Below are 17,618 nucleotides of genomic sequence, written 5' to 3'. Positions count from 1 at the left end.
AAAGATCATTTTCTGTTAAATTTACTTTTGAATTAAAAAATCCACAAGTTTGGCCTAATATAGCAGTTGTTAGACCTAAAAAGGGGAACGCATGTTAAGGCTTATAGTATCGCCACGTCCTTGTTATTTGGTTTTGTTGAATCAAGCAATCTAAATACGTACTTCTGGCTATCTCAGTGCCATCGACAGTAATATTCGAAATGTTATAATGGTTTTAGGCTTGGCTGTAATATTTTAAGGTTACTTAGTAGGCCTAGACCTAGACCGTTACGTCGGAAGAGATAACTCAAAGGTAAAACTATAAAACCTTTAGTTGTTGTTATTATTTTTGCAAAAGTTGAATATTTTAAAATAAATTTTGAACCATAATAATAAATACACTGACTTTTTGAACCATAATAATAAATACACTGAATAACAATATGTTTCGAAATCTAAGATTTCGAACCACAAATATCGGCAAACAGAAGCAACGTTAGTTTGACCATAATGAAAGAATGAATAAAACGATCATGATTTAAATAATAAAATCTTTTTAGTTTATTTTATTAAGAATACGTTTATTAATTCCGGGTTTAAAGATCCAAAAAGAGGTAAAAACCATCATAAAATTATTTTTAGACGCAAATTTTTTAATTTGTTTTTTGTTAGTTTCTTTTTTTACATACGTTTTTGCTTGCTTCTAAAATAATTTAAATTTTAAATTAAGTATTATAATTTATATTTAAGTTTTTTTGTTAACGAAGTCTATTTTATATTATTTTGAATTTTAAACTCAAAATAAAGTTTTTTATATATTTAATCTTATTGTTTGGCAACATTGTAACGTTTTGTTATGACACGTGGCTAATTATGGTTTGCAGTTTAGTAAATAACTCGAGAATTTTTGTATTTTTCCTCTTCTGTTTTTTGATGACCTTGAAAAAAAATAAGTCTTTTAAGGTTAATTAATGCCTGTTTATAAAAATATACATTTTTGATTAATTTTGTTTATTTTTATTAAAGATTGGTTATTTTTGTTTAATTTCTTAAGAAAATTACGTTTAAAATCTACAATATGATCGTTAAAGTTTTGAGTTTTGTTCTATTTGGTTGTTTCGTTTCAGCTTTTGCTACTGACCCGGAAGAGATAACTCAAAAGGTAAAACTATAAAACCTTTAGTTGTTGTTATTATTTTTGCAATATTTGAATATTTTAAAATAAATTTTGTAAATCTTTCTTTACATACAACTCCCTAATTGTTTATATTAACATATATTTATACCATCTAATATTGCATTGTTTCCAATTTGTATTAACATCAAGCCTTAGTTTTTATTGTTGAATATAAATTGTATTTATTGAATATGAATATTGAATATGTAAAGTGATCTAATTAAAAAATTGCAATATTGAATATGTTAAGTGATCTAATTAAAAATTATTAAATTAAAAACCATAATTAGGTGAAATTATATGGAACCTTTTTTTTGCTGAATACAATCATTAATTGTGCCCAAAATTTATTACAACTTGATTTACTTACAGGTGTTTTTCGATATCACAATCGGAGGCAAGCCGGAAGGAAGAATTGAGATTGGATTGTTTGGCAAAACTGTTCCAAAAACTACAGAAAATTTTCGAGCTCTTTGTACTGGAGAGGTGACATAATAGTTTTTTTAATTTATTTGTAAAAAAATATATTACCTTGGAATTCTTTTTAATATATTAAAATTTTTGAATAAATATGATAAACAAGGTAAGATTGTTTATGAAAAACTTTTAACAAAAAAAGCCACATAAAAAATTTACAAAATTGTGCCCCAAATTTAACCCCAAAATCACTTAAGGCAGAAATATTTAAAAACATGTACAAAAATGTGTAAAACAATTATAAATTATGCCCCACTGTTAGTCCGGTAGTGTGGTTAAGCGGTCATGGCAGCAGACTACAAGCCACACCATTGCCACACTATTTGCCCTTGAGCCCGGCGTTCACAAATAGCTCAAACGCGTCACAATATCACACCCCTACCCAATAAAAAAAATAAAAACCTATCACCTTAAGGTGATAAAAAAAAAAATTACGCCCCACTATGTAAAATAAATGTTTGTTTTTGTACATAGAAAGGGTTTGGTTATATGGGAAGCAAATTTCATCGAGTGATTAAACAGTTTATGATCCAAGGGGGTGATTTCACAAGAGGAGATGGAACTGGAGGTAATTAAAAATTTTTTTTGGGCTATTTGAAATTAAAAACACCACTTTTTTTATTACCAATCCCAGTTAGTTTAGCAACCTTTTTAGTAAATATAGTTTTAATATAAATGGGTTTTAAAATTTATCGAATAAATTTTATCAATTTTTCTGTTTGCATTTTTTTTTGTTAAAATTATTAGATTTATAAAATCAGTTTTACAAAAAAAAAATTTTTTAAAGGCAAAAGTATTTATGGACCCAAATTTGCTGATGAAAACTTTGTCCTCAAACATAAGACAGAGGGATATTTGAGCATGGCTAACTCCGGCAAAGACACAAATGGATCCCAGTTCTTTATCACCACTGTTAAGACTGCTTGGTTAGATGGAAGACATGTTGTGTTCGGTAAAGTAATAGACGGCATGGTGAGTGTAGTGTTAGACAATTTTTATTGATATCTATTTTTAGGTTGAAAATTTAAGCTTTACATGAGGTCATAGATTTAATCCCCACTGCTGCCATGTTGTAGTGCCATGAGGTAAACACTGAAACTCGTATTAACTTCTGCCAAAGCCAAAACCAATTGGTTGGTAAAATATTTGACAAAAATGATTAATAATACCCCGAAGTTTTTAAGAAACTTAAGACTGTGTCTGAATAACAAGTGTAATCTAATGTTTAGGCCATGAAGTTGGCCTTCCCACTTCATTGACAAAAATACAACAAAAAAATTTTGTTTTATTAAAATTATCTTGTTTTTAAAAAAATTTCAGGATGTTGTAAAGAGAATTGAAAAAAACAAAACTGGTGCACAAGATAAGCCAGTTTCTGATGTTGTAATTGCTGCCTGTGGGCAATTAGAATAATAAATAAATGTTAAACATAAAAATATAAACAACAAATTTACCTGTAGTTATTATACTCAACATATTGAAATTTAATATTAGTCTGCGTATAGAAATTGTAACCTTTAATATTACATTGTGTTTTTGAGATTAAATTTAAACACTGAAATTATAATTTGTAGCAATAATCAAAAATAACTTAATTAAAACTACTGTACTTATTTTTTATTAATTATCAATCAAATAAAATCAATATTGTTTATTTGCAATATCAATTTTTTTTAATGTTCATATTCTTTTTCTGATATATTAAAATCAATTTAGTTTTTTCTTAAACTTATCATCAAGTGTTGTGTACAAAAATTTTTATGAAGCCACATTTCAAGTTCATAACTAAACTTGCCAAATTTAGATTTTGTAACAGTTTTGCACCCCTTTAATAATATTATTCACAAAATGTGCTACAAACTGTATTTTGTCATATTATATTAGTGCAAATTCCTACTGCTATAAAACCATGTATTTTTGTTGTTTAGATATAATAGTTTTTTTAAATAGTTAAAAGTATGATGAAGACAGCAAATTTAATATTGTTGTCCGCTGGAGTTATTCTTTTGTTCTAAGTTGTTAAAAGTGAAGTAAAAAGGGGGAAATTGTAACTGCATATGTAAGTTAATATCTTGTTGTTTTTTCAAAGCTAATTTTGCTTACTTTTTTCTTTTCTATCTACCAACATTGTTTTTTTTTAATAATTATTCACCTTCGATGAGGAAAGGTCAGCTTCATGACCTAAACATAGAGTAACATTAGTTACCCGAACCAAGTCTCGAGTTTTCTTCGGCAGTTTGGGATATTTTGCCTTTATAAAGTTTATAATTGTCCGATAATAAAGCTGCTGATTGATTTTGGCTGAGCAGAAGTTTATACTGTTTACTTAATAGCGCTACAACATAATAGCCGTGGGGATTGAACTCAGGACCTCATGTAGTAAAAAAGCCAAGTGTTCCGACAACTACACCATGCTGCATTTTTTTTAATTTTTTTTTATTTTTTAAAAGGTAAAAGTTTCTATGGTGCCAAGTTTTCTGATGAGATCTCTAGGATGAAACATAATGTTATATTTTATGCTGTACCTCCTATTTATTTTTATCAACTTTTTTAGTGTTATTTTTATATACGTTTTTAGGCTTTAACTGTGATTAATTTATCAACCTTTTTTTTATCTTTAGGTGTAAGGGTTTTTAATATATGTTAAAAGTTAAGAATATAATGAAGGTTGCAGGCGTGGTGCTATTTGTGGTTGGCGTTGTTGTTTTTATGTTACTTCCGGGAGAAAGTGAAGCCAAAAAAGGACCAAAAGTAACTGCTCATGTAAGCCCATGTTTATTACAAATTTACCTCTATTAACAAAAACTTGAACCTAATTTAATTAACTTTTATTACCCTGCCCCAAACAATGTTGTGCTGAAAAGTTTCATGTCATATTTGATAGTCTATTTCAATATTGTTTTATATTTTAGTTTATGTTAATTTGTGTAATACTTTTTTTCCAATAAGTTACGCTTTAAAATGTTTGTTTTTTGATAATTAAAGTAAAAATATGCCATTTGTTTTCGATTTTTTAAGGTTTACTTTGATGTCAAAATAGACAATGAGGAAATAGGAACGATTAAAATTGGATTATTTGGAAAAACTGTGCCAAAAACTGTACAAAACTTTTTCGAATTAGCTAACTTCAAGGTGCAGCTATAAATAAATAATAGAAATTTAAATAATTTTGTTATATAAAATTCCTGTTACTTATTTTCTTTGTTTTAAAGCATGGATTTGGTTACCAAGGAAGCCAATTTCATCGAGTGATCAAAGATTTTATGATTCAGGGAGGAGATTTTACAAATGGTGACGGAACAGGAGGTATTTTATTTTAGTTGTTATTTTTCAAAAAGAAAAATCCTTATCAGAAGGGCCTTTAATACAGCTGTATAATTTAATTAAATTAAGACCAAAAAGGTCTGACTGTATTTTCTGTTGGGTTAAGGAAATGATATTAAACATTTAAATTTTGATAGTATAAAATGCAATGTATCAATTAAATTATTTTACTGAAATTTAATGTATATAAACACAATATGCCATTACTTGATACACAATTTTTTATGTTAAGTAAAATTATAGTAACAGTGTTTGCATATTTGACTAAAATATAGTAAGCCTATCTTAAAAACTAAAATGTTTTCAAAAAGGCAATGGTTTGATTTTTATTTTTGCTATAGATGTGGTATACAACATTACAAAATCTGATAATAATTTATGATTTAACGTAAAAATTATTTTTTAAATAATTGATAATAAATGCAGTTTTTGATTTAAATAACTAGAGATTTAATTCCTTATGATTATTATTTTCATGTAGCCTATTCCTAAGTATTGTATTGCTATTAACTAATAAATTTAACTTTTTTATAAAGGCAAGAGTATTTTTGGGAACAAGTTTGCTGACGAAAACTTCAAGTTAAAACATTATGGAGCTGGTTGGTTGAGTATGGCAAATGCAGGCAAGGACACGAACGGGTCACAATTCTTCCTCACCACTGTGAAAACCTCATGGTTAGATGGAAAACATGTGGTGTTTGGTAAAGTGGTAGATGGAATGGTAAGAAGCATATTTTTGTTTAAGTTTGGGTCTTTAATTTAGAGTATTTGATTTTTTGTAACTTTCTTAAGGTTGCAAAATTATTATCATGATTTGATATTTTTGTAGTTTATAGAATGACAGGAGTGTTAAGTGAACATTTGGTTTACTAGTCAGATCTTTTATACTTATATAATGTTATGCAATATAAGATTTTATAAAAAAACACATATATACTTTTCATTTTTTAATTAAGCTTTTCTTAAACTCCTTTACACTATTTTTTTTCCTAAAACTTGAAACTGTCATTTCTATCAATCTAGGATGTTATTCGCTTAATTGAAAAAAATCCAACTGGGGATAAGGACAGACCAATCAAACCCGTTTCCATCGCAGCTTCGAGAAGTGAAGAATTGACACCAGAGGAATATTATGCAGTTGCTAAGGAGCCAACTAAGGAACAAAATCCAAAATAATTGAAGTTTTAGAACATTGTACGCAAACCAACCAGTATTTTTCTGTAGCAAATATTTTTAATTATGTGTAATTGATGAAGCCGATTCATAAAGTCCCAAGTTCTTTCAAATAAAAATTTTGTTATAAAATGTTTTCTTTTATATTGTAAAAGGGTATTTAGTTCAGCAAAGATATTTTCCAATTTAAAGTTATATTCTTAAATTTTAAAGGTAATTTAGACATTATAACAAGACTTAAGTCTCTTACTAAGTACGCCTTTTTATATTATCCAACTTAACTAATTACAGATAATTTAATCTGATATTTTTAACTAATTACCTTTTACAAATACACTTTATACCTGTTGCCAAATTATCAATAATAATATAAAGTTGATTTTAATAGTGTTGCATAATAATTTAAGGGGAACTAACACTAAAACACACTGAATTAAAATGTTACAGATTCAAAAAAAACACACTACAGCCAATTTTTTGATTGTGTAGTTTAAGTTGCATTAAAAATATTTTATAACTTTTCTTAACATACTTGTGTTGTGGCAATCAATTAGAGTTAACAATGTAGGTAAACATTTTAAGTATATAAAAGTGCTCATGAACTTTGAATCTATTTTTTGACAAAATGGCAGGCAATACACTTTTTCAACTTGTTTTTTGGCTAGACTTACTAAGGAACTAAATAGGTTGAACAATACATTCTTAGTTAAAATTAAACTTACTAGGTTTTTTTGGAATAATGGGCCAATTTGTTTTTAAAAATCACCAAATTTTTCACAGTTTTTGGCACATAATATTATAAACACTATTTATTTTTTTAAATATACAAAACATTTTTTTTATTCTGTTAGCCCTGATAATGTGACTTGATGAGAGCCTACCAAAGTGTGGTTGTTTTGCTTAAACTGATGAAGTTCCTTAGGTTGCCCAAATTCATTCAACATCTGACATCTTCTTTCTTGTTGAAGCCAGTATAACATTTCAACCCTAAAATAAGTAAAAGTTTGTTAGTTTGGTAATTTTCTTAAATAACACTTCACCAAAATACAACAAATTTGTCTAAAAGTGATGCTTTGTGTACAATACCGCTATAATTACTTATACTTTCGTAAGAATAGTAATTTTAATATTGTATTTAGTAATATATATACCCATTAAAATCAACATATAACTTTAACTGTTATATGTTAAAGGCCTTGACACTTTTTTTATAAGTAAGTAAAAAATAAAGCAAATCACTTGTCAGAATTCATTTTCTCCTGATAAGGTCTCCCAGAATAAGTTATCACATCTTGAAAGGAAGATTGAATAAAGTCTAAGAGAACAGAAATCTGTTTTTCAAGTGAGGCAAGTTTCTTTAAAAGTTTTGCTCTTAATTTTGCTTCGTGAAGTCTTGAAACTGAAGAACCTCTAGAACCTAGAGTAAATTATTATAGATCAAGTTTTAGATTATTATTTAAAGGTTGACTTTAGGGTATCCTTTACTATCCCTGCCAAGTTCTGAGTTGCCTTTTTTTGGCAATTTAGTCAGAAAACTCACTTTATAATTAATAGATTTTATATAAACGGATAGTTTAAATATCTTGTGTACATCATTTGTAAATTAACCTTTATGAAAGAAGCGACTCGGGTCTGAAGCATCTCGTTCAAAAACTTCTAAATCGAACAAAATTTTTTCTCTGTTCAGGATCAGTTCAGTCACTCTTTCCCAAGATATTAAACTCTAAACAAAAAGATGAAAAATTAAAGTATTTAAAATCTCCCAGGATAAAAAAAAGTTGTTAGTCAAAGCTACTTTATAAATAAGAAATTTATTTTCTGTGGCATTTCCAAAAATTTGGGTCACATTAACAGAAAGTTTACAATACATTAATTTACTTATTATATAGATTACTAATTAATAAAAAAATAAAGTTCTTTTACCTCTTCTAAAATTGGCATATATGTATCAGAGCTATACTTTAAAGCTGCATCAAGTTTTTGTGAACCAGACATTTTAAGCTTTTTCCAGACCAGCTCGAGACGAGATTGAATAATTGGAGCCTCTGGTTCAAATTGCATCGATTTTTGTTGTGTTGATTTACTGGTAGCAGACATGGGCACACTGAATATATTTGTGGTGTTTAAGTGAAAAAGGAGAATTAAGTTAAATCAAAACCAAATATTTTCAAAATATAAATAACATAAGAAATACTGATGCACTGTTTAAATTTTGGGCTAAGCCAATTACATTTAGCTCAATCTTAAATGAACTAAACAGTTGCATAACTTTTAAAATTAAATGTAAGTTTCACAAGTAAATTTGCATATTAGTTTTTCTTAATATAATAAAACCTAAACTGTTGTCTTACTTGTAATAACTTCTCAACAAATTAATTGGTTTAGTTCTTGGCTGTTTTTTTGTTAAAACTGTCATTTTAGATTCATGGACAACTAAAAATATTAAATCTTCAGCTTACTTATTGGGCAGTTTTACCTTACTTGTTTTGCTAGGTGAAATGTTTTTAATATTATGCTAGCATTCCTTGTCAATTCTTTTTTACCTTCTAACTTTTTCTTGTTTTTATTCCAAGGCAATCTTTTCTTTTTGGTAAATGAAAATAAAGCTGATTTGTTTGGCTCAGATGATATGTAACCTTTAAACAATTAATCAAGATGATCAACTCAAAAACAATGTAGTGTAATTAATTTATACTATCTATCACCTATCTTAATTAAGATAGCTGGTAACTTACTAGTAACTTTACAATATTAATTTACTAAAACTAAAACAGGAAATCTTACTGCACCAATAATTGGATAAGAGCTGTTTCTAACAAACCTTTATCGGTGAATGTTGGTGTTTAAAATTTAACTGCTTAAATACTTTAAGTTAAAATAGCAGTAACCCTATAAACTAATAATGTTAAAAACCACCTTTAACATTGTTTTTACCTGATGAATATTCATCTTGAGTTGAGATTGCTTTTTTAAGATCTTCAGTATTAGAAGAAAGAGAGGTCCATGACTCGAAATCATGAAAACTTAACAAGCTTTGATTCTCTGTACTAACAGTTTGTTGTTTCTCTACTAAACCCTTTCCTAATAGCCTTGGCTGTTTAATATTGCCACTTGGTGATAGGGCAATTTTACTAATATCTTTCTCTATGTTTGATGTTGTTGTGCTATCTAAAACTGTATCTGAAGTCTTGGTTGAAAGTTGATATTCTGATAAAGTTTCACTGGATTGGATTTTGATGCTTACTGTTTTTATAGGGTTGCTTTCTGTTTGGCTATTATTATAAAAACTAGAATTACTAATCATAAATATTTCTAACTGAGTCTTTTTCTACATCTTTGTTAGTTTAAACAAATTTTGTTGTTTTTAGATAAAAAATACAAAGACTAAACTTGGTCACCCAAATTATATCAATTGATCTAATTAAGTCAATTAAGTCAAAACAAATTTTTATTTCATAGAAGAAAAGTCAAATAGTCAACTCAATTACAAAACACAATAAAATAAAACTAATAACGTTAATTTGAAAGTACCTTGAATTGGAGGGAATTTGAATAGAGCTTCTAGGTGAAATATTGGACATGGTTTGATCCAGTGACTCACTTACCATAGTTTCTTCCTCCATGTCATCTGTGTTAATAGTTTTATTAAGATCAATATTTTTGAAATGTTTAATTAAATTTTTCTTAAACAGACAAAATTTACTTTTTGGTTTTAAACAGAGACAGTTGACCTTAGATAAGTTAATCGGTAGGGTGGTGTAGTGGTCAGAACACTTTCTACATGACATGAGGTCCTGGGTTTGATCCATAGTGATATCATACTGTAGCGCCCTTGAGTAAGATGCTTTAAACGGTATGAACTACTACTGAGCCAGCACCTATGTCCAACTGCCACAGGCCATTAGGGACTGGGTCGGGGTAACTGTTGTTACTCTATGTTTAGGTTGCGCATTTAACCCTTTTACATCAAAGATAGATTATATGTACAAAAAAAAGTTATCTGGTACAGTTTATAAAAAAAATAAACAGTCAAAAAATGCATTTTATATACCCAAAGCAAGTTTTAAAAAGTAAAATGTTATAAAATAATGATTGGTGTAATATTTTGATCCTTACCTTCTAAATCAGGATATTTTCCCAGACCTCCCAATGCAATAACATTAGCATTCCATAAACCTTTTACATAATGTTCTTTCTTGGCTTTAATCTCCATTAGCCTTTCATTTAGTTTTCTTAAGTCAAAAATTTTAAGTAAGTGATTAAAATAATCAAGTTTTAAAACATTATTTTTTTTTACTTTAGATTCTTATGATTACAGTTTTTGTTTTAGTAATTACTTAACTTACCTTTCTGATTCTAACATAGCACTTCTTGCAAATGAATCAGTCTCAGAAGCGGTTGCTTCACTGTCATAAAAATGAAATATTACACCAAGAAAATCTGTATCCTGAAATGAATATATATAAGAATTAGGATTTAGGATTACAATAAAAGTTTAATTAACTGCGTAATCTACCTTTCAAGGGACAGAAAGAAAATTTAATGACAACATACATATTTTATTTAAGGCTACTTTAATAGATTTGCTATGGGCAATTTCCACTTTCAAAACAATTAAAATATTCCCACAAAAGCAAAAATCAATTAATAGGTTAATAACGTGTTAATTATCAAACAGTACAAGAGTTAGGCTTGGTATTAATCATTACTTTATGTTTTAGGTTAACCTAGGGAATCAAAATTACTCTACGAAGGTTAATTATCTGTATATTAAAAAAATCACCTGAGTTGAAAGATATTTAAAATAATCATCAGTTGTAATAGTGGCCTTCCACCATGCCAACCAAGAAGCATAAGCTCTTGAGTTTTTATTTAAAGTTTCATCCATCATTGCACTTCCAACACTTTCTGATGATGGCATCAGTGCCTTTTTATTCCATGAATCTTGTGGCTAGGAAATACATAAAATTTAAAAACAGTAAAAAAAGGATACTTATCTAACGTGTGTAAGAAGTAAAATAAATATTTGTTTTTTGATGAGTTATGGGTATTTTTTACACCAATGGTATTAAGTTTAATCAACTTTAGAAAAACAGTTACATTTTCACTAGAATAAATGAATTATCTATGTAATCAACAACCAATATAATACTGTTACCTCTATTTTAAAGTGACCTTTATGTCAATGCAAAATGTTAAAATATTTTACCTCCCCTGCCCATGGTGGCTGTTGGCCAGTTTTAGTTAATCTTGGATTTATAATTTGTTCAGCTCTAGGGCAATCCAGGCTACTTGAGGCCAATATTTTACTCATCACAACTTCTGAAGCTGGTCTAACAACCTAACACAAAAGTTTAAATTTATTTAAAACTTAGCATTTTGATTTAATGTATGTTGGTTAAGTAATAACACACTTTAGTGTTTTTTTAATGATATACTTCAAAATGCCCAAAAATATTTAATGTTAAAAACTAAATAAAAATATATCAACATTGTAATTAAAATCTGTTCAATTTCACCATTGGATCATTGTCAAAGTTGAGATGTAGGTCTGGCACAGTCTTCATTATTTCTGAATACACTTCTTTCAATTCTTCTCCTTGGAATAAATTGGCATCTAAACTTTTCACAGTGGCTGCTGATATTTCACCTGGAAGTTAATTATATTGAAAGGTTTAATAATTTAAACGATTGGTGTCTTAAAACTTGGAGTTTATAGGTTTAAGTCCCACTGACAAGACATCTAAAATGTGTTAAAATATTTTTGCAGTGTCTTTTCTATTAGAAAAAAATGGCATTTTTATTGCAATTTTTTAAACTTTAAAACTATTTGATAAAACTAACTAAAATTAAATTACAATTTTAAACAATAATTAAAATTTCTATAATAATTTGACCTGTCAGATCATTGAACAAAGGACCGTGTAGATCCAAAGTAACAGCTGGTAGATCAACTTTTTCTGGTATTTGAAGATCACATGTTCGAATTGTGACATTTTGGTGGTTAATTGGGTTGGAATGACCAGGCTAAGATTAAAAATTAATAAGCAAGTTACTTAATTAAACAGTTTGACCCAGTTGGTGAATATATTGCAATGCATAAGATGTATAATGCATTGCAAAGATTCTGTTAGGAAAAGTATGTGAATATTTTAAAACAAACCAAAGAATTAATAAGAGTTACAGAAGTACAACTTTAACCTAGATCAGTTAAAACTATTTGTCGTACCAAAGATAATTTAAAAAAAAATCGTTGCTTATTTTAGCTGCTTACCAGTCTAACTTGAACAACAGAAGGTTGTGGATAACTAGGTTGTGGAAGTGGCAAATTTTCCGCTTCCTCTGCCATTTTCTTTCTTGCATTTAACTCCTGTTCACATTTTCGCAACTCTTGCATTTTCTTAGTCTTTATTTCTCTCCTGTTAAATAAAAAAAACATTGATAGAAACTCAGTAAATTGTGGCCATTAAATATTAACTTTCAGATAGTGCCAATATAACATAGACAAAAATAAAGCATAAAATCTCTGCAAGTTTTGCTTTACAACCTTAATTAGACTATATGTTAAAAGTCAATTAATAAATCAACAATTATACCCTGAATTAGAGTTAAGATGCCTTTGCCAGCATATTTGACCTGACAATAAGATAGTATTACCTTGTAATAGCTTGAATCAAAGGAGGTATGTCTTGATCTTCACCAATTGTGTTATCCTCTAAGTTTGAAGCTTTATTGCGAGCCAATAAATCAATTAAATCTTGCCTTGTATCAATCACACTATCCTCTTTTCTTGTTTTGTGTACGATACCTATGTACAAACAAGAACTAAAATTTGAGGAAAATATATTTGTATAAGTTTTTTTTTGTATATATCTTTATCCTCGATGTGGGAAAGTCGAATGTGCGATTTAAACATAGAGTAATATCAGTTACTCCGACCCAGTCTCGAGTTGCCTGTGGCAGTTTGGGATATTACAGATTATAATTGCCTGATAATTATGCTGCTGATTAAGTGCTGGCTCAGCAGGAGTTCATATCGTTTATAGCGCCTTACTTAAGGGCGCTACAGCATGAGATCAGTGGGAATTGAACCCACGATCTCATGTGTGGTGTAGCAAGTGTATCTAACAAACATAACATACATGTTCTTTCTGAGCATAATTCTTACAAAAGAAACAGTAACTGCCTTTCAACTGCCCAATCTAATATATATAAACATTTATTATTATTTAATACAGACCAAGTAATGGCAAAAGCATTTAACTTACATCTGCATGCTGAAGCAGGGGCACTTGCAGTAACTAGTGACGCATTCATTATTTGTTCGATGCTTGAATCTCTGGTAGTTGGTCGAGAATGTATTTGTGAGTGAGTTAATTTACTTTCTAGCTCCTTAGAATAACACAAATTGTTTTTAGAAAAAAAATTTTGTAAAATTTTTGTAAAATTTAAAATATTATTGATAAAAATCCGTTGTGTTTTGTTGGTGGATTGATTAAACCAGACTAACACCAGCTTGCTTAGTTGTCTAGTATCTTCTTTTAAACTAGATTAAATCGTAAAAATTCTATATCTTACATCATAATCAACTTTCTTGTTTAAATCTGGGAACAAATCTTGTGTAAATAGTTTTGGTTCTGAATCCCATTTACGAATTTTCCTGAAAAAATAATCAGCTTTTACTACAAATTTTTCTTGGTTTAGTTAAAACTAAATTATGAAATTTAAACGAACCTTTCTGACAGGGGTTCATATTCTGTGTCTGTAAGATCTTCTGTTTTATCTTGTTCAAATAAATCATCTTCATTGTAAGATTGTTTCTTTGCAGTAGGAGGTGGAGGGAGTAAGGAATAAACCTAAAATTTAACACAAATAAAATTAATTGTTTAAAATTAGGAAAATAAACTAAAGAATATTATTAAAAAATAATGCTACTAATATACCAGAAAAAAAAGGCTGTAAAAAATTTAAAATGTTTATTTTATTACTGATAATTATATATCAAAAATTTATAATTTTATATTTTTATTGCTAGATTTTAATTAATATTTATTTACCTTTCCAATATCCAGTGATGGCATTTGCACATGCATATCTCTAAGTTCTAGATTTAAATTGTAATCAGGTTTTTTCTTATGTTGGGGTCGACTACTTTTTAATAAACTCTTGAATGAAAGGTGGTGCGGAGTCTAAAATAAATCCAATTTTTATTACCGCATAGATTAAATTAAATGTAAAAGATTTACTACATAATATTAGCATTTAAAAAAGTCCATTAAAAATAGAAACCATTTTAGTCTTGAGCAATATTAAAAATATTACTTATAGAAACGAAATAGGCTATATTTTACTACACGTAGGAATAAATTATTTTATCAAACTTACAGAAGGTAGTTGTTGGGTGATGGGGTCACTTCTCTTAGTTGCTCTCATTGTATCATGTTCAACGTATTTCTTTAAATCTGAGGTTATATGGCGACGGACAGCAAGAATATTTAAGCTAAAATATAAAAAAATGAAAAGTAAACAAAAATTGCAACAATCTATGTAAACTCATGGTTATACAGCATTATTACATTAAAAATCTATTAAAGTGATGAGGGCCATGAAACCATATGATTTCACAAAATCACTAAAGTTCCCAAATAACTTATTCAATATAAATAGTTCTCCTACTATTTATCGGCATCTAAGGCAATCTGTCCTCTAATCCTTGACATATTTGCTTCAGTACTAAATATTCCTCGTTTATTTAAAGTTTTGAATTGGTTACAGTGGTAAAGAAATAATTGCTCACATACTGCCACAATGTGGACCTGAAAAAGTAACATCTAGTTATTGATTTTAGCACAAAAATATACCAAAAAAGGCTTTTTTTATTTTGTATTTAAGGCCTTCTGCTTTATATATATATATATTTTAAATTTTGCAATTCAATCCCTTCCAAACAAAATATTTTTTGCTTCAAAAAGTATTAAAAATAACTTCTATGTGCTTTCTACTTACTGAAATTCTTCTTTGTAATTCTTTATTTTGTCGGGAAGTTAGAAATGGATCATCAACTTGTTGCCGTAAAATTGGCCATACTGCATTTACTTCACCTAACAATACAGCTCCCTAGTGGAAATAAACAAAACATGCTTAAGGGCAAGTTATTTATCACTTGAATACTGAAACGAAATTCAACATAGCATTGAAATCCCCAAAAATTTAATATGCATGAAAAAGATTTACAGTTTTTACATTTAAATTAGAACAATAAAACAAATTTTTCCCTTACCAAACTTCTTTGATCTTCTATAGAAATATGTTCCCAGTGAGGTCTTGGGTTGATCCTTCTTCTTATATGTTTACAGAGAACAGAGAACAACTTGGGAGCAATTCTAATTGTTTCATTTATTGGAGTGACAGGCCTTTCACCAACAATGTCATTGTTTTGCTCTTCATCGGGAGTCTAAAAAATTCAATAAAATAAAATTAAAAAATTTATTTTTTGAGATTTTTAATTTAGTCCCCCTACAATATATTGTTACAGTACAATAATGCCCCTTTCTATGTTTTTTATTTAAGTTAAACCTAAATGTTCCAAAAAATACATTAATAAAATACCTTTGCCTTTAGTAAAGATAAAGAACTAAGATTGCTCAAAGATTTTCTTTGTTCTTCTAACTTTTTATCTGGAGTATTTTCCAGTTTATACATTCCACGTTTAGTCCGATTAAGTGCAGCATTTTCGTTGTTGTGTAAAGCAAGAAGATTGAATAAAAGGGGATCAGCACATTTTGCCATTGTTTAATTGTGAAGTTTATTTTTTGTCCAAAAATAATTTAAACAGTTAGATTTCGCCGATAAACTGGGCTAGCAATAACGATAACTAATCCGACATTTTTATATAATATTAAAGCTATCTACTCCAACGTTTAGTACAAGACAGATTTACAATTTTTTTTAAACCAAAGTTGTTATTTTAAATTGTTTGTGTGTTATGTGTTTTTAATTTCCACCAAAAAATTTCCACAAAAAGTTTAGCGTTGTAAACAATCACCTTGGTGATCATAGCGGAGTCGTGACCGAAAAAATTATGCCACGACACGTATATTTAACATCAAATTTTTTAAAATTTTTTTTTAATTTATATTGTAATATGTTAATTATAAATTTTTTAAAGAAACTATAATTTAAATTAAAAATCTTTTATTTTAAAATTATAATTCTTGTTCGTTACGCATCACACGCTTTGTCGTCTGATTTGAACCTCGAATATTATTTTACAAAGTTTTTAATATTTTGAAATATTTAAAATATATTTGAAAATAAAAATATGATCAACCACATTTTCCTTTGCGTTATATTTCTATCCATTTGCAATCCAGCAAAGTGCTATTGGAGGTAATAGTGTTGCTAATTTCTAAAAAAAAATATCTAGTTTAAAATATATATTTTCGTTTAAGTTTTTTTTAATTTTACAGAAAAGTTACATTTTGTTAAAAAAACATAGAAATGTGCCTTTTAACTGCAACATTAATCGACAATAATATAGCAATGGTTATTGAGTTACCTTATAGCAGTACCAAAAACTTTTTTATGGTCTACCTTACTTGCGGTTTGTAGAAATCTAAAAAAATGTTGCAACCTTCTTTATCATTTAATTATATTTTACAGTTACTCTACTCACCCAGTTCAGGCAAATCACTATCTAGCTTCTGATAAAAACCAGAAATATTTTGTATCTGGAAGTTTATACTTTACTGAAAATAATTTAAATATCAGTGCATCTGATTTGGATAACTGTACCATTACAAAAAATATTGTAACACAGAAATTCGATATTTTTTGCCTCAAGGATGGAAAATACAAATTGGTGTTTAACACTGTAGGCAAATAGCCATTTTTTACATGTAGAAACATGAAATTTGAATAAATTGTAAAAATCTTATTTTAACCAATTTAAGTAATGTAAAAATAGCTTAAGTTAAGATAGCCTACTTACTAAATCTGAGTTTAGAGTGTACGATGTACCGGTATTAAACAATATTAAAATGTTAGTTATTTTAGACTTGCAGTGGTTGCCCAACTAATTTTGTTTTCCGGGTCAATAACAAACCAAAATCTTACTACTGGTTGGCAGAAACCACAAAATCCAATGGTTTCTACAACTTAAAGGCAAGTTAATCTAACATTTTTATAAAACTAGTACTTAGAAGGCCAAAAGTTGGCCTACTTTTTTATAACAATTCTTTAAATATAACTAATGTAATTTTGGTCTTTAAACCATTTGATTATATATTTACATTTTTAAAAATTTTAGATAAGGATTTCTTCTATTGAAAATGAAATTGAAATTTTAAATGGAGTCAATTTAAATTTAATGCAGTTCTCAAAAGTTTTAACAAATTTGTTTTACTCTAGAGGGGAGAATCCTATTTTTAAAACTTTATTGGGTAAAACTTACCCAGGTAAATAACGTGTACGCAATTTGTTACATAGT

The 17,618-nt window shown here is 28.1% G+C and overlaps 2 protein-coding genes across 3 annotated transcripts; one reads left to right on the top strand and one right to left on the bottom strand.

Annotated features, from left to right (window-relative positions):
• Window positions 1–1,002: 1,002 nt before the first annotated feature.
• LOC145742950 (peptidyl-prolyl cis-trans isomerase B-like) lies at window positions 1,003–6,282 on the top strand. Of its 2 annotated transcripts, none has more exons than XR_014280976.1 (6): window positions 1,003–1,141; window positions 1,529–1,642; window positions 2,108–2,201; window positions 2,421–2,605; window positions 2,954–3,692; window positions 4,084–4,254. XR_014280976.1 is itself a non-coding variant. In XM_082560796.1 (6 exons), exons 2-6 carry the CDS (start codon window positions 4,274–4,276, stop codon window positions 6,131–6,133), a joined length of 669 nt encoding a protein of 222 aa, XP_082416922.1. In that variant the 5' UTR covers window positions 3,060–3,692; window positions 4,084–4,273; the 3' UTR covers window positions 6,134–6,282. The 2 variants fall into 2 exon arrangements, 1 of the variants encoding a protein (XP_082416922.1); XM_082560796.1 differs by lacking the exons at window positions 1,003–1,141; window positions 1,529–1,642; window positions 2,108–2,201; window positions 2,421–2,605 and adding exons at window positions 4,652–4,765; window positions 4,846–4,939; window positions 5,494–5,678; window positions 5,981–6,282 and having other exon boundaries at window positions 3,060–3,692; window positions 4,084–4,396.
• A 219-nt stretch (window positions 6,283–6,501) lies between these two features.
• Window positions 6,502–16,136, bottom strand: LOC145742949 (coiled-coil domain-containing protein 87-like). Its single transcript, XM_082560795.1, has 22 exons — window positions 15,740–16,136; window positions 15,411–15,584; window positions 15,137–15,247; window positions 14,807–14,946; window positions 14,516–14,630; window positions 14,188–14,319; window positions 13,865–13,986; window positions 13,709–13,790; window positions 13,399–13,522; window positions 12,788–12,938; window positions 12,405–12,549; window positions 12,028–12,157; window positions 11,650–11,780; window positions 11,340–11,471; window positions 10,914–11,081; window positions 10,477–10,577; window positions 10,247–10,362; window positions 9,662–9,758; window positions 8,054–8,234; window positions 7,739–7,853; window positions 7,370–7,547; window positions 6,502–7,117 (listed from the first exon to the last, which is right to left on the bottom strand). Exons 1-22 carry the CDS (start codon window positions 15,917–15,919, stop codon window positions 6,970–6,972), a joined length of 2,973 nt encoding a protein of 990 aa, XP_082416921.1. The 5' UTR covers window positions 15,920–16,136; the 3' UTR covers window positions 6,502–6,969.
• Between the last annotated feature and the right edge of the window lie 1,482 nt (window positions 16,137–17,618).

The sequence above is a fragment of the Corella eumyota genome, chromosome 2 (genome assembly GCF_963082875.1).
Source record: "Corella eumyota chromosome 2, kaCorEumy4.1, whole genome shotgun sequence".
Lineage (NCBI taxonomy): Eukaryota > Metazoa > Chordata > Ascidiacea > Phlebobranchia > Corellidae > Corella > Corella eumyota.
This window is presented reverse-complemented; position numbering and strand designations above follow the sequence as displayed.

Excerpts from the sequence above, each read along its gene's own strand:
- LOC145742950 (XM_082560796.1), top strand. The coding sequence starts at position 4,274 with ATGTTAAAAGTTAAGAATATAATGAAGGTTGCAGGCGTGGTGCTATTT. Across the intron at positions 4,766-4,845 it reads TCGAATTAGCTAACTTCAAG|CATGGATTTGGTTACCAAGG; the intron begins GTGCAGCTATAA and ends TTTGTTTTAAAG. Across the intron at positions 5,679-5,980 it reads GTAAAGTGGTAGATGGAATG|GATGTTATTCGCTTAATTGA; the intron begins GTAAGAAGCATA and ends CTATCAATCTAG.
- LOC145742949 (XM_082560795.1), bottom strand. The coding sequence starts at position 15,919 with ATGGCAAAATGTGCTGATCCCCTTTTATTCAATCTTCTTGCTTTACAC. Across the intron at positions 11,781-12,027 it reads TTTGTTCAATGATCTGACAG|GTGAAATATCAGCAGCCACT; the intron begins GTCAAATTATTA and ends ATTAACTTCCAG. Across the intron at positions 11,472-11,649 it reads ACTTTGACAATGATCCAATG|GTTGTTAGACCAGCTTCAGA; the intron begins GTGAAATTGAAC and ends CTTTTGTGTTAG.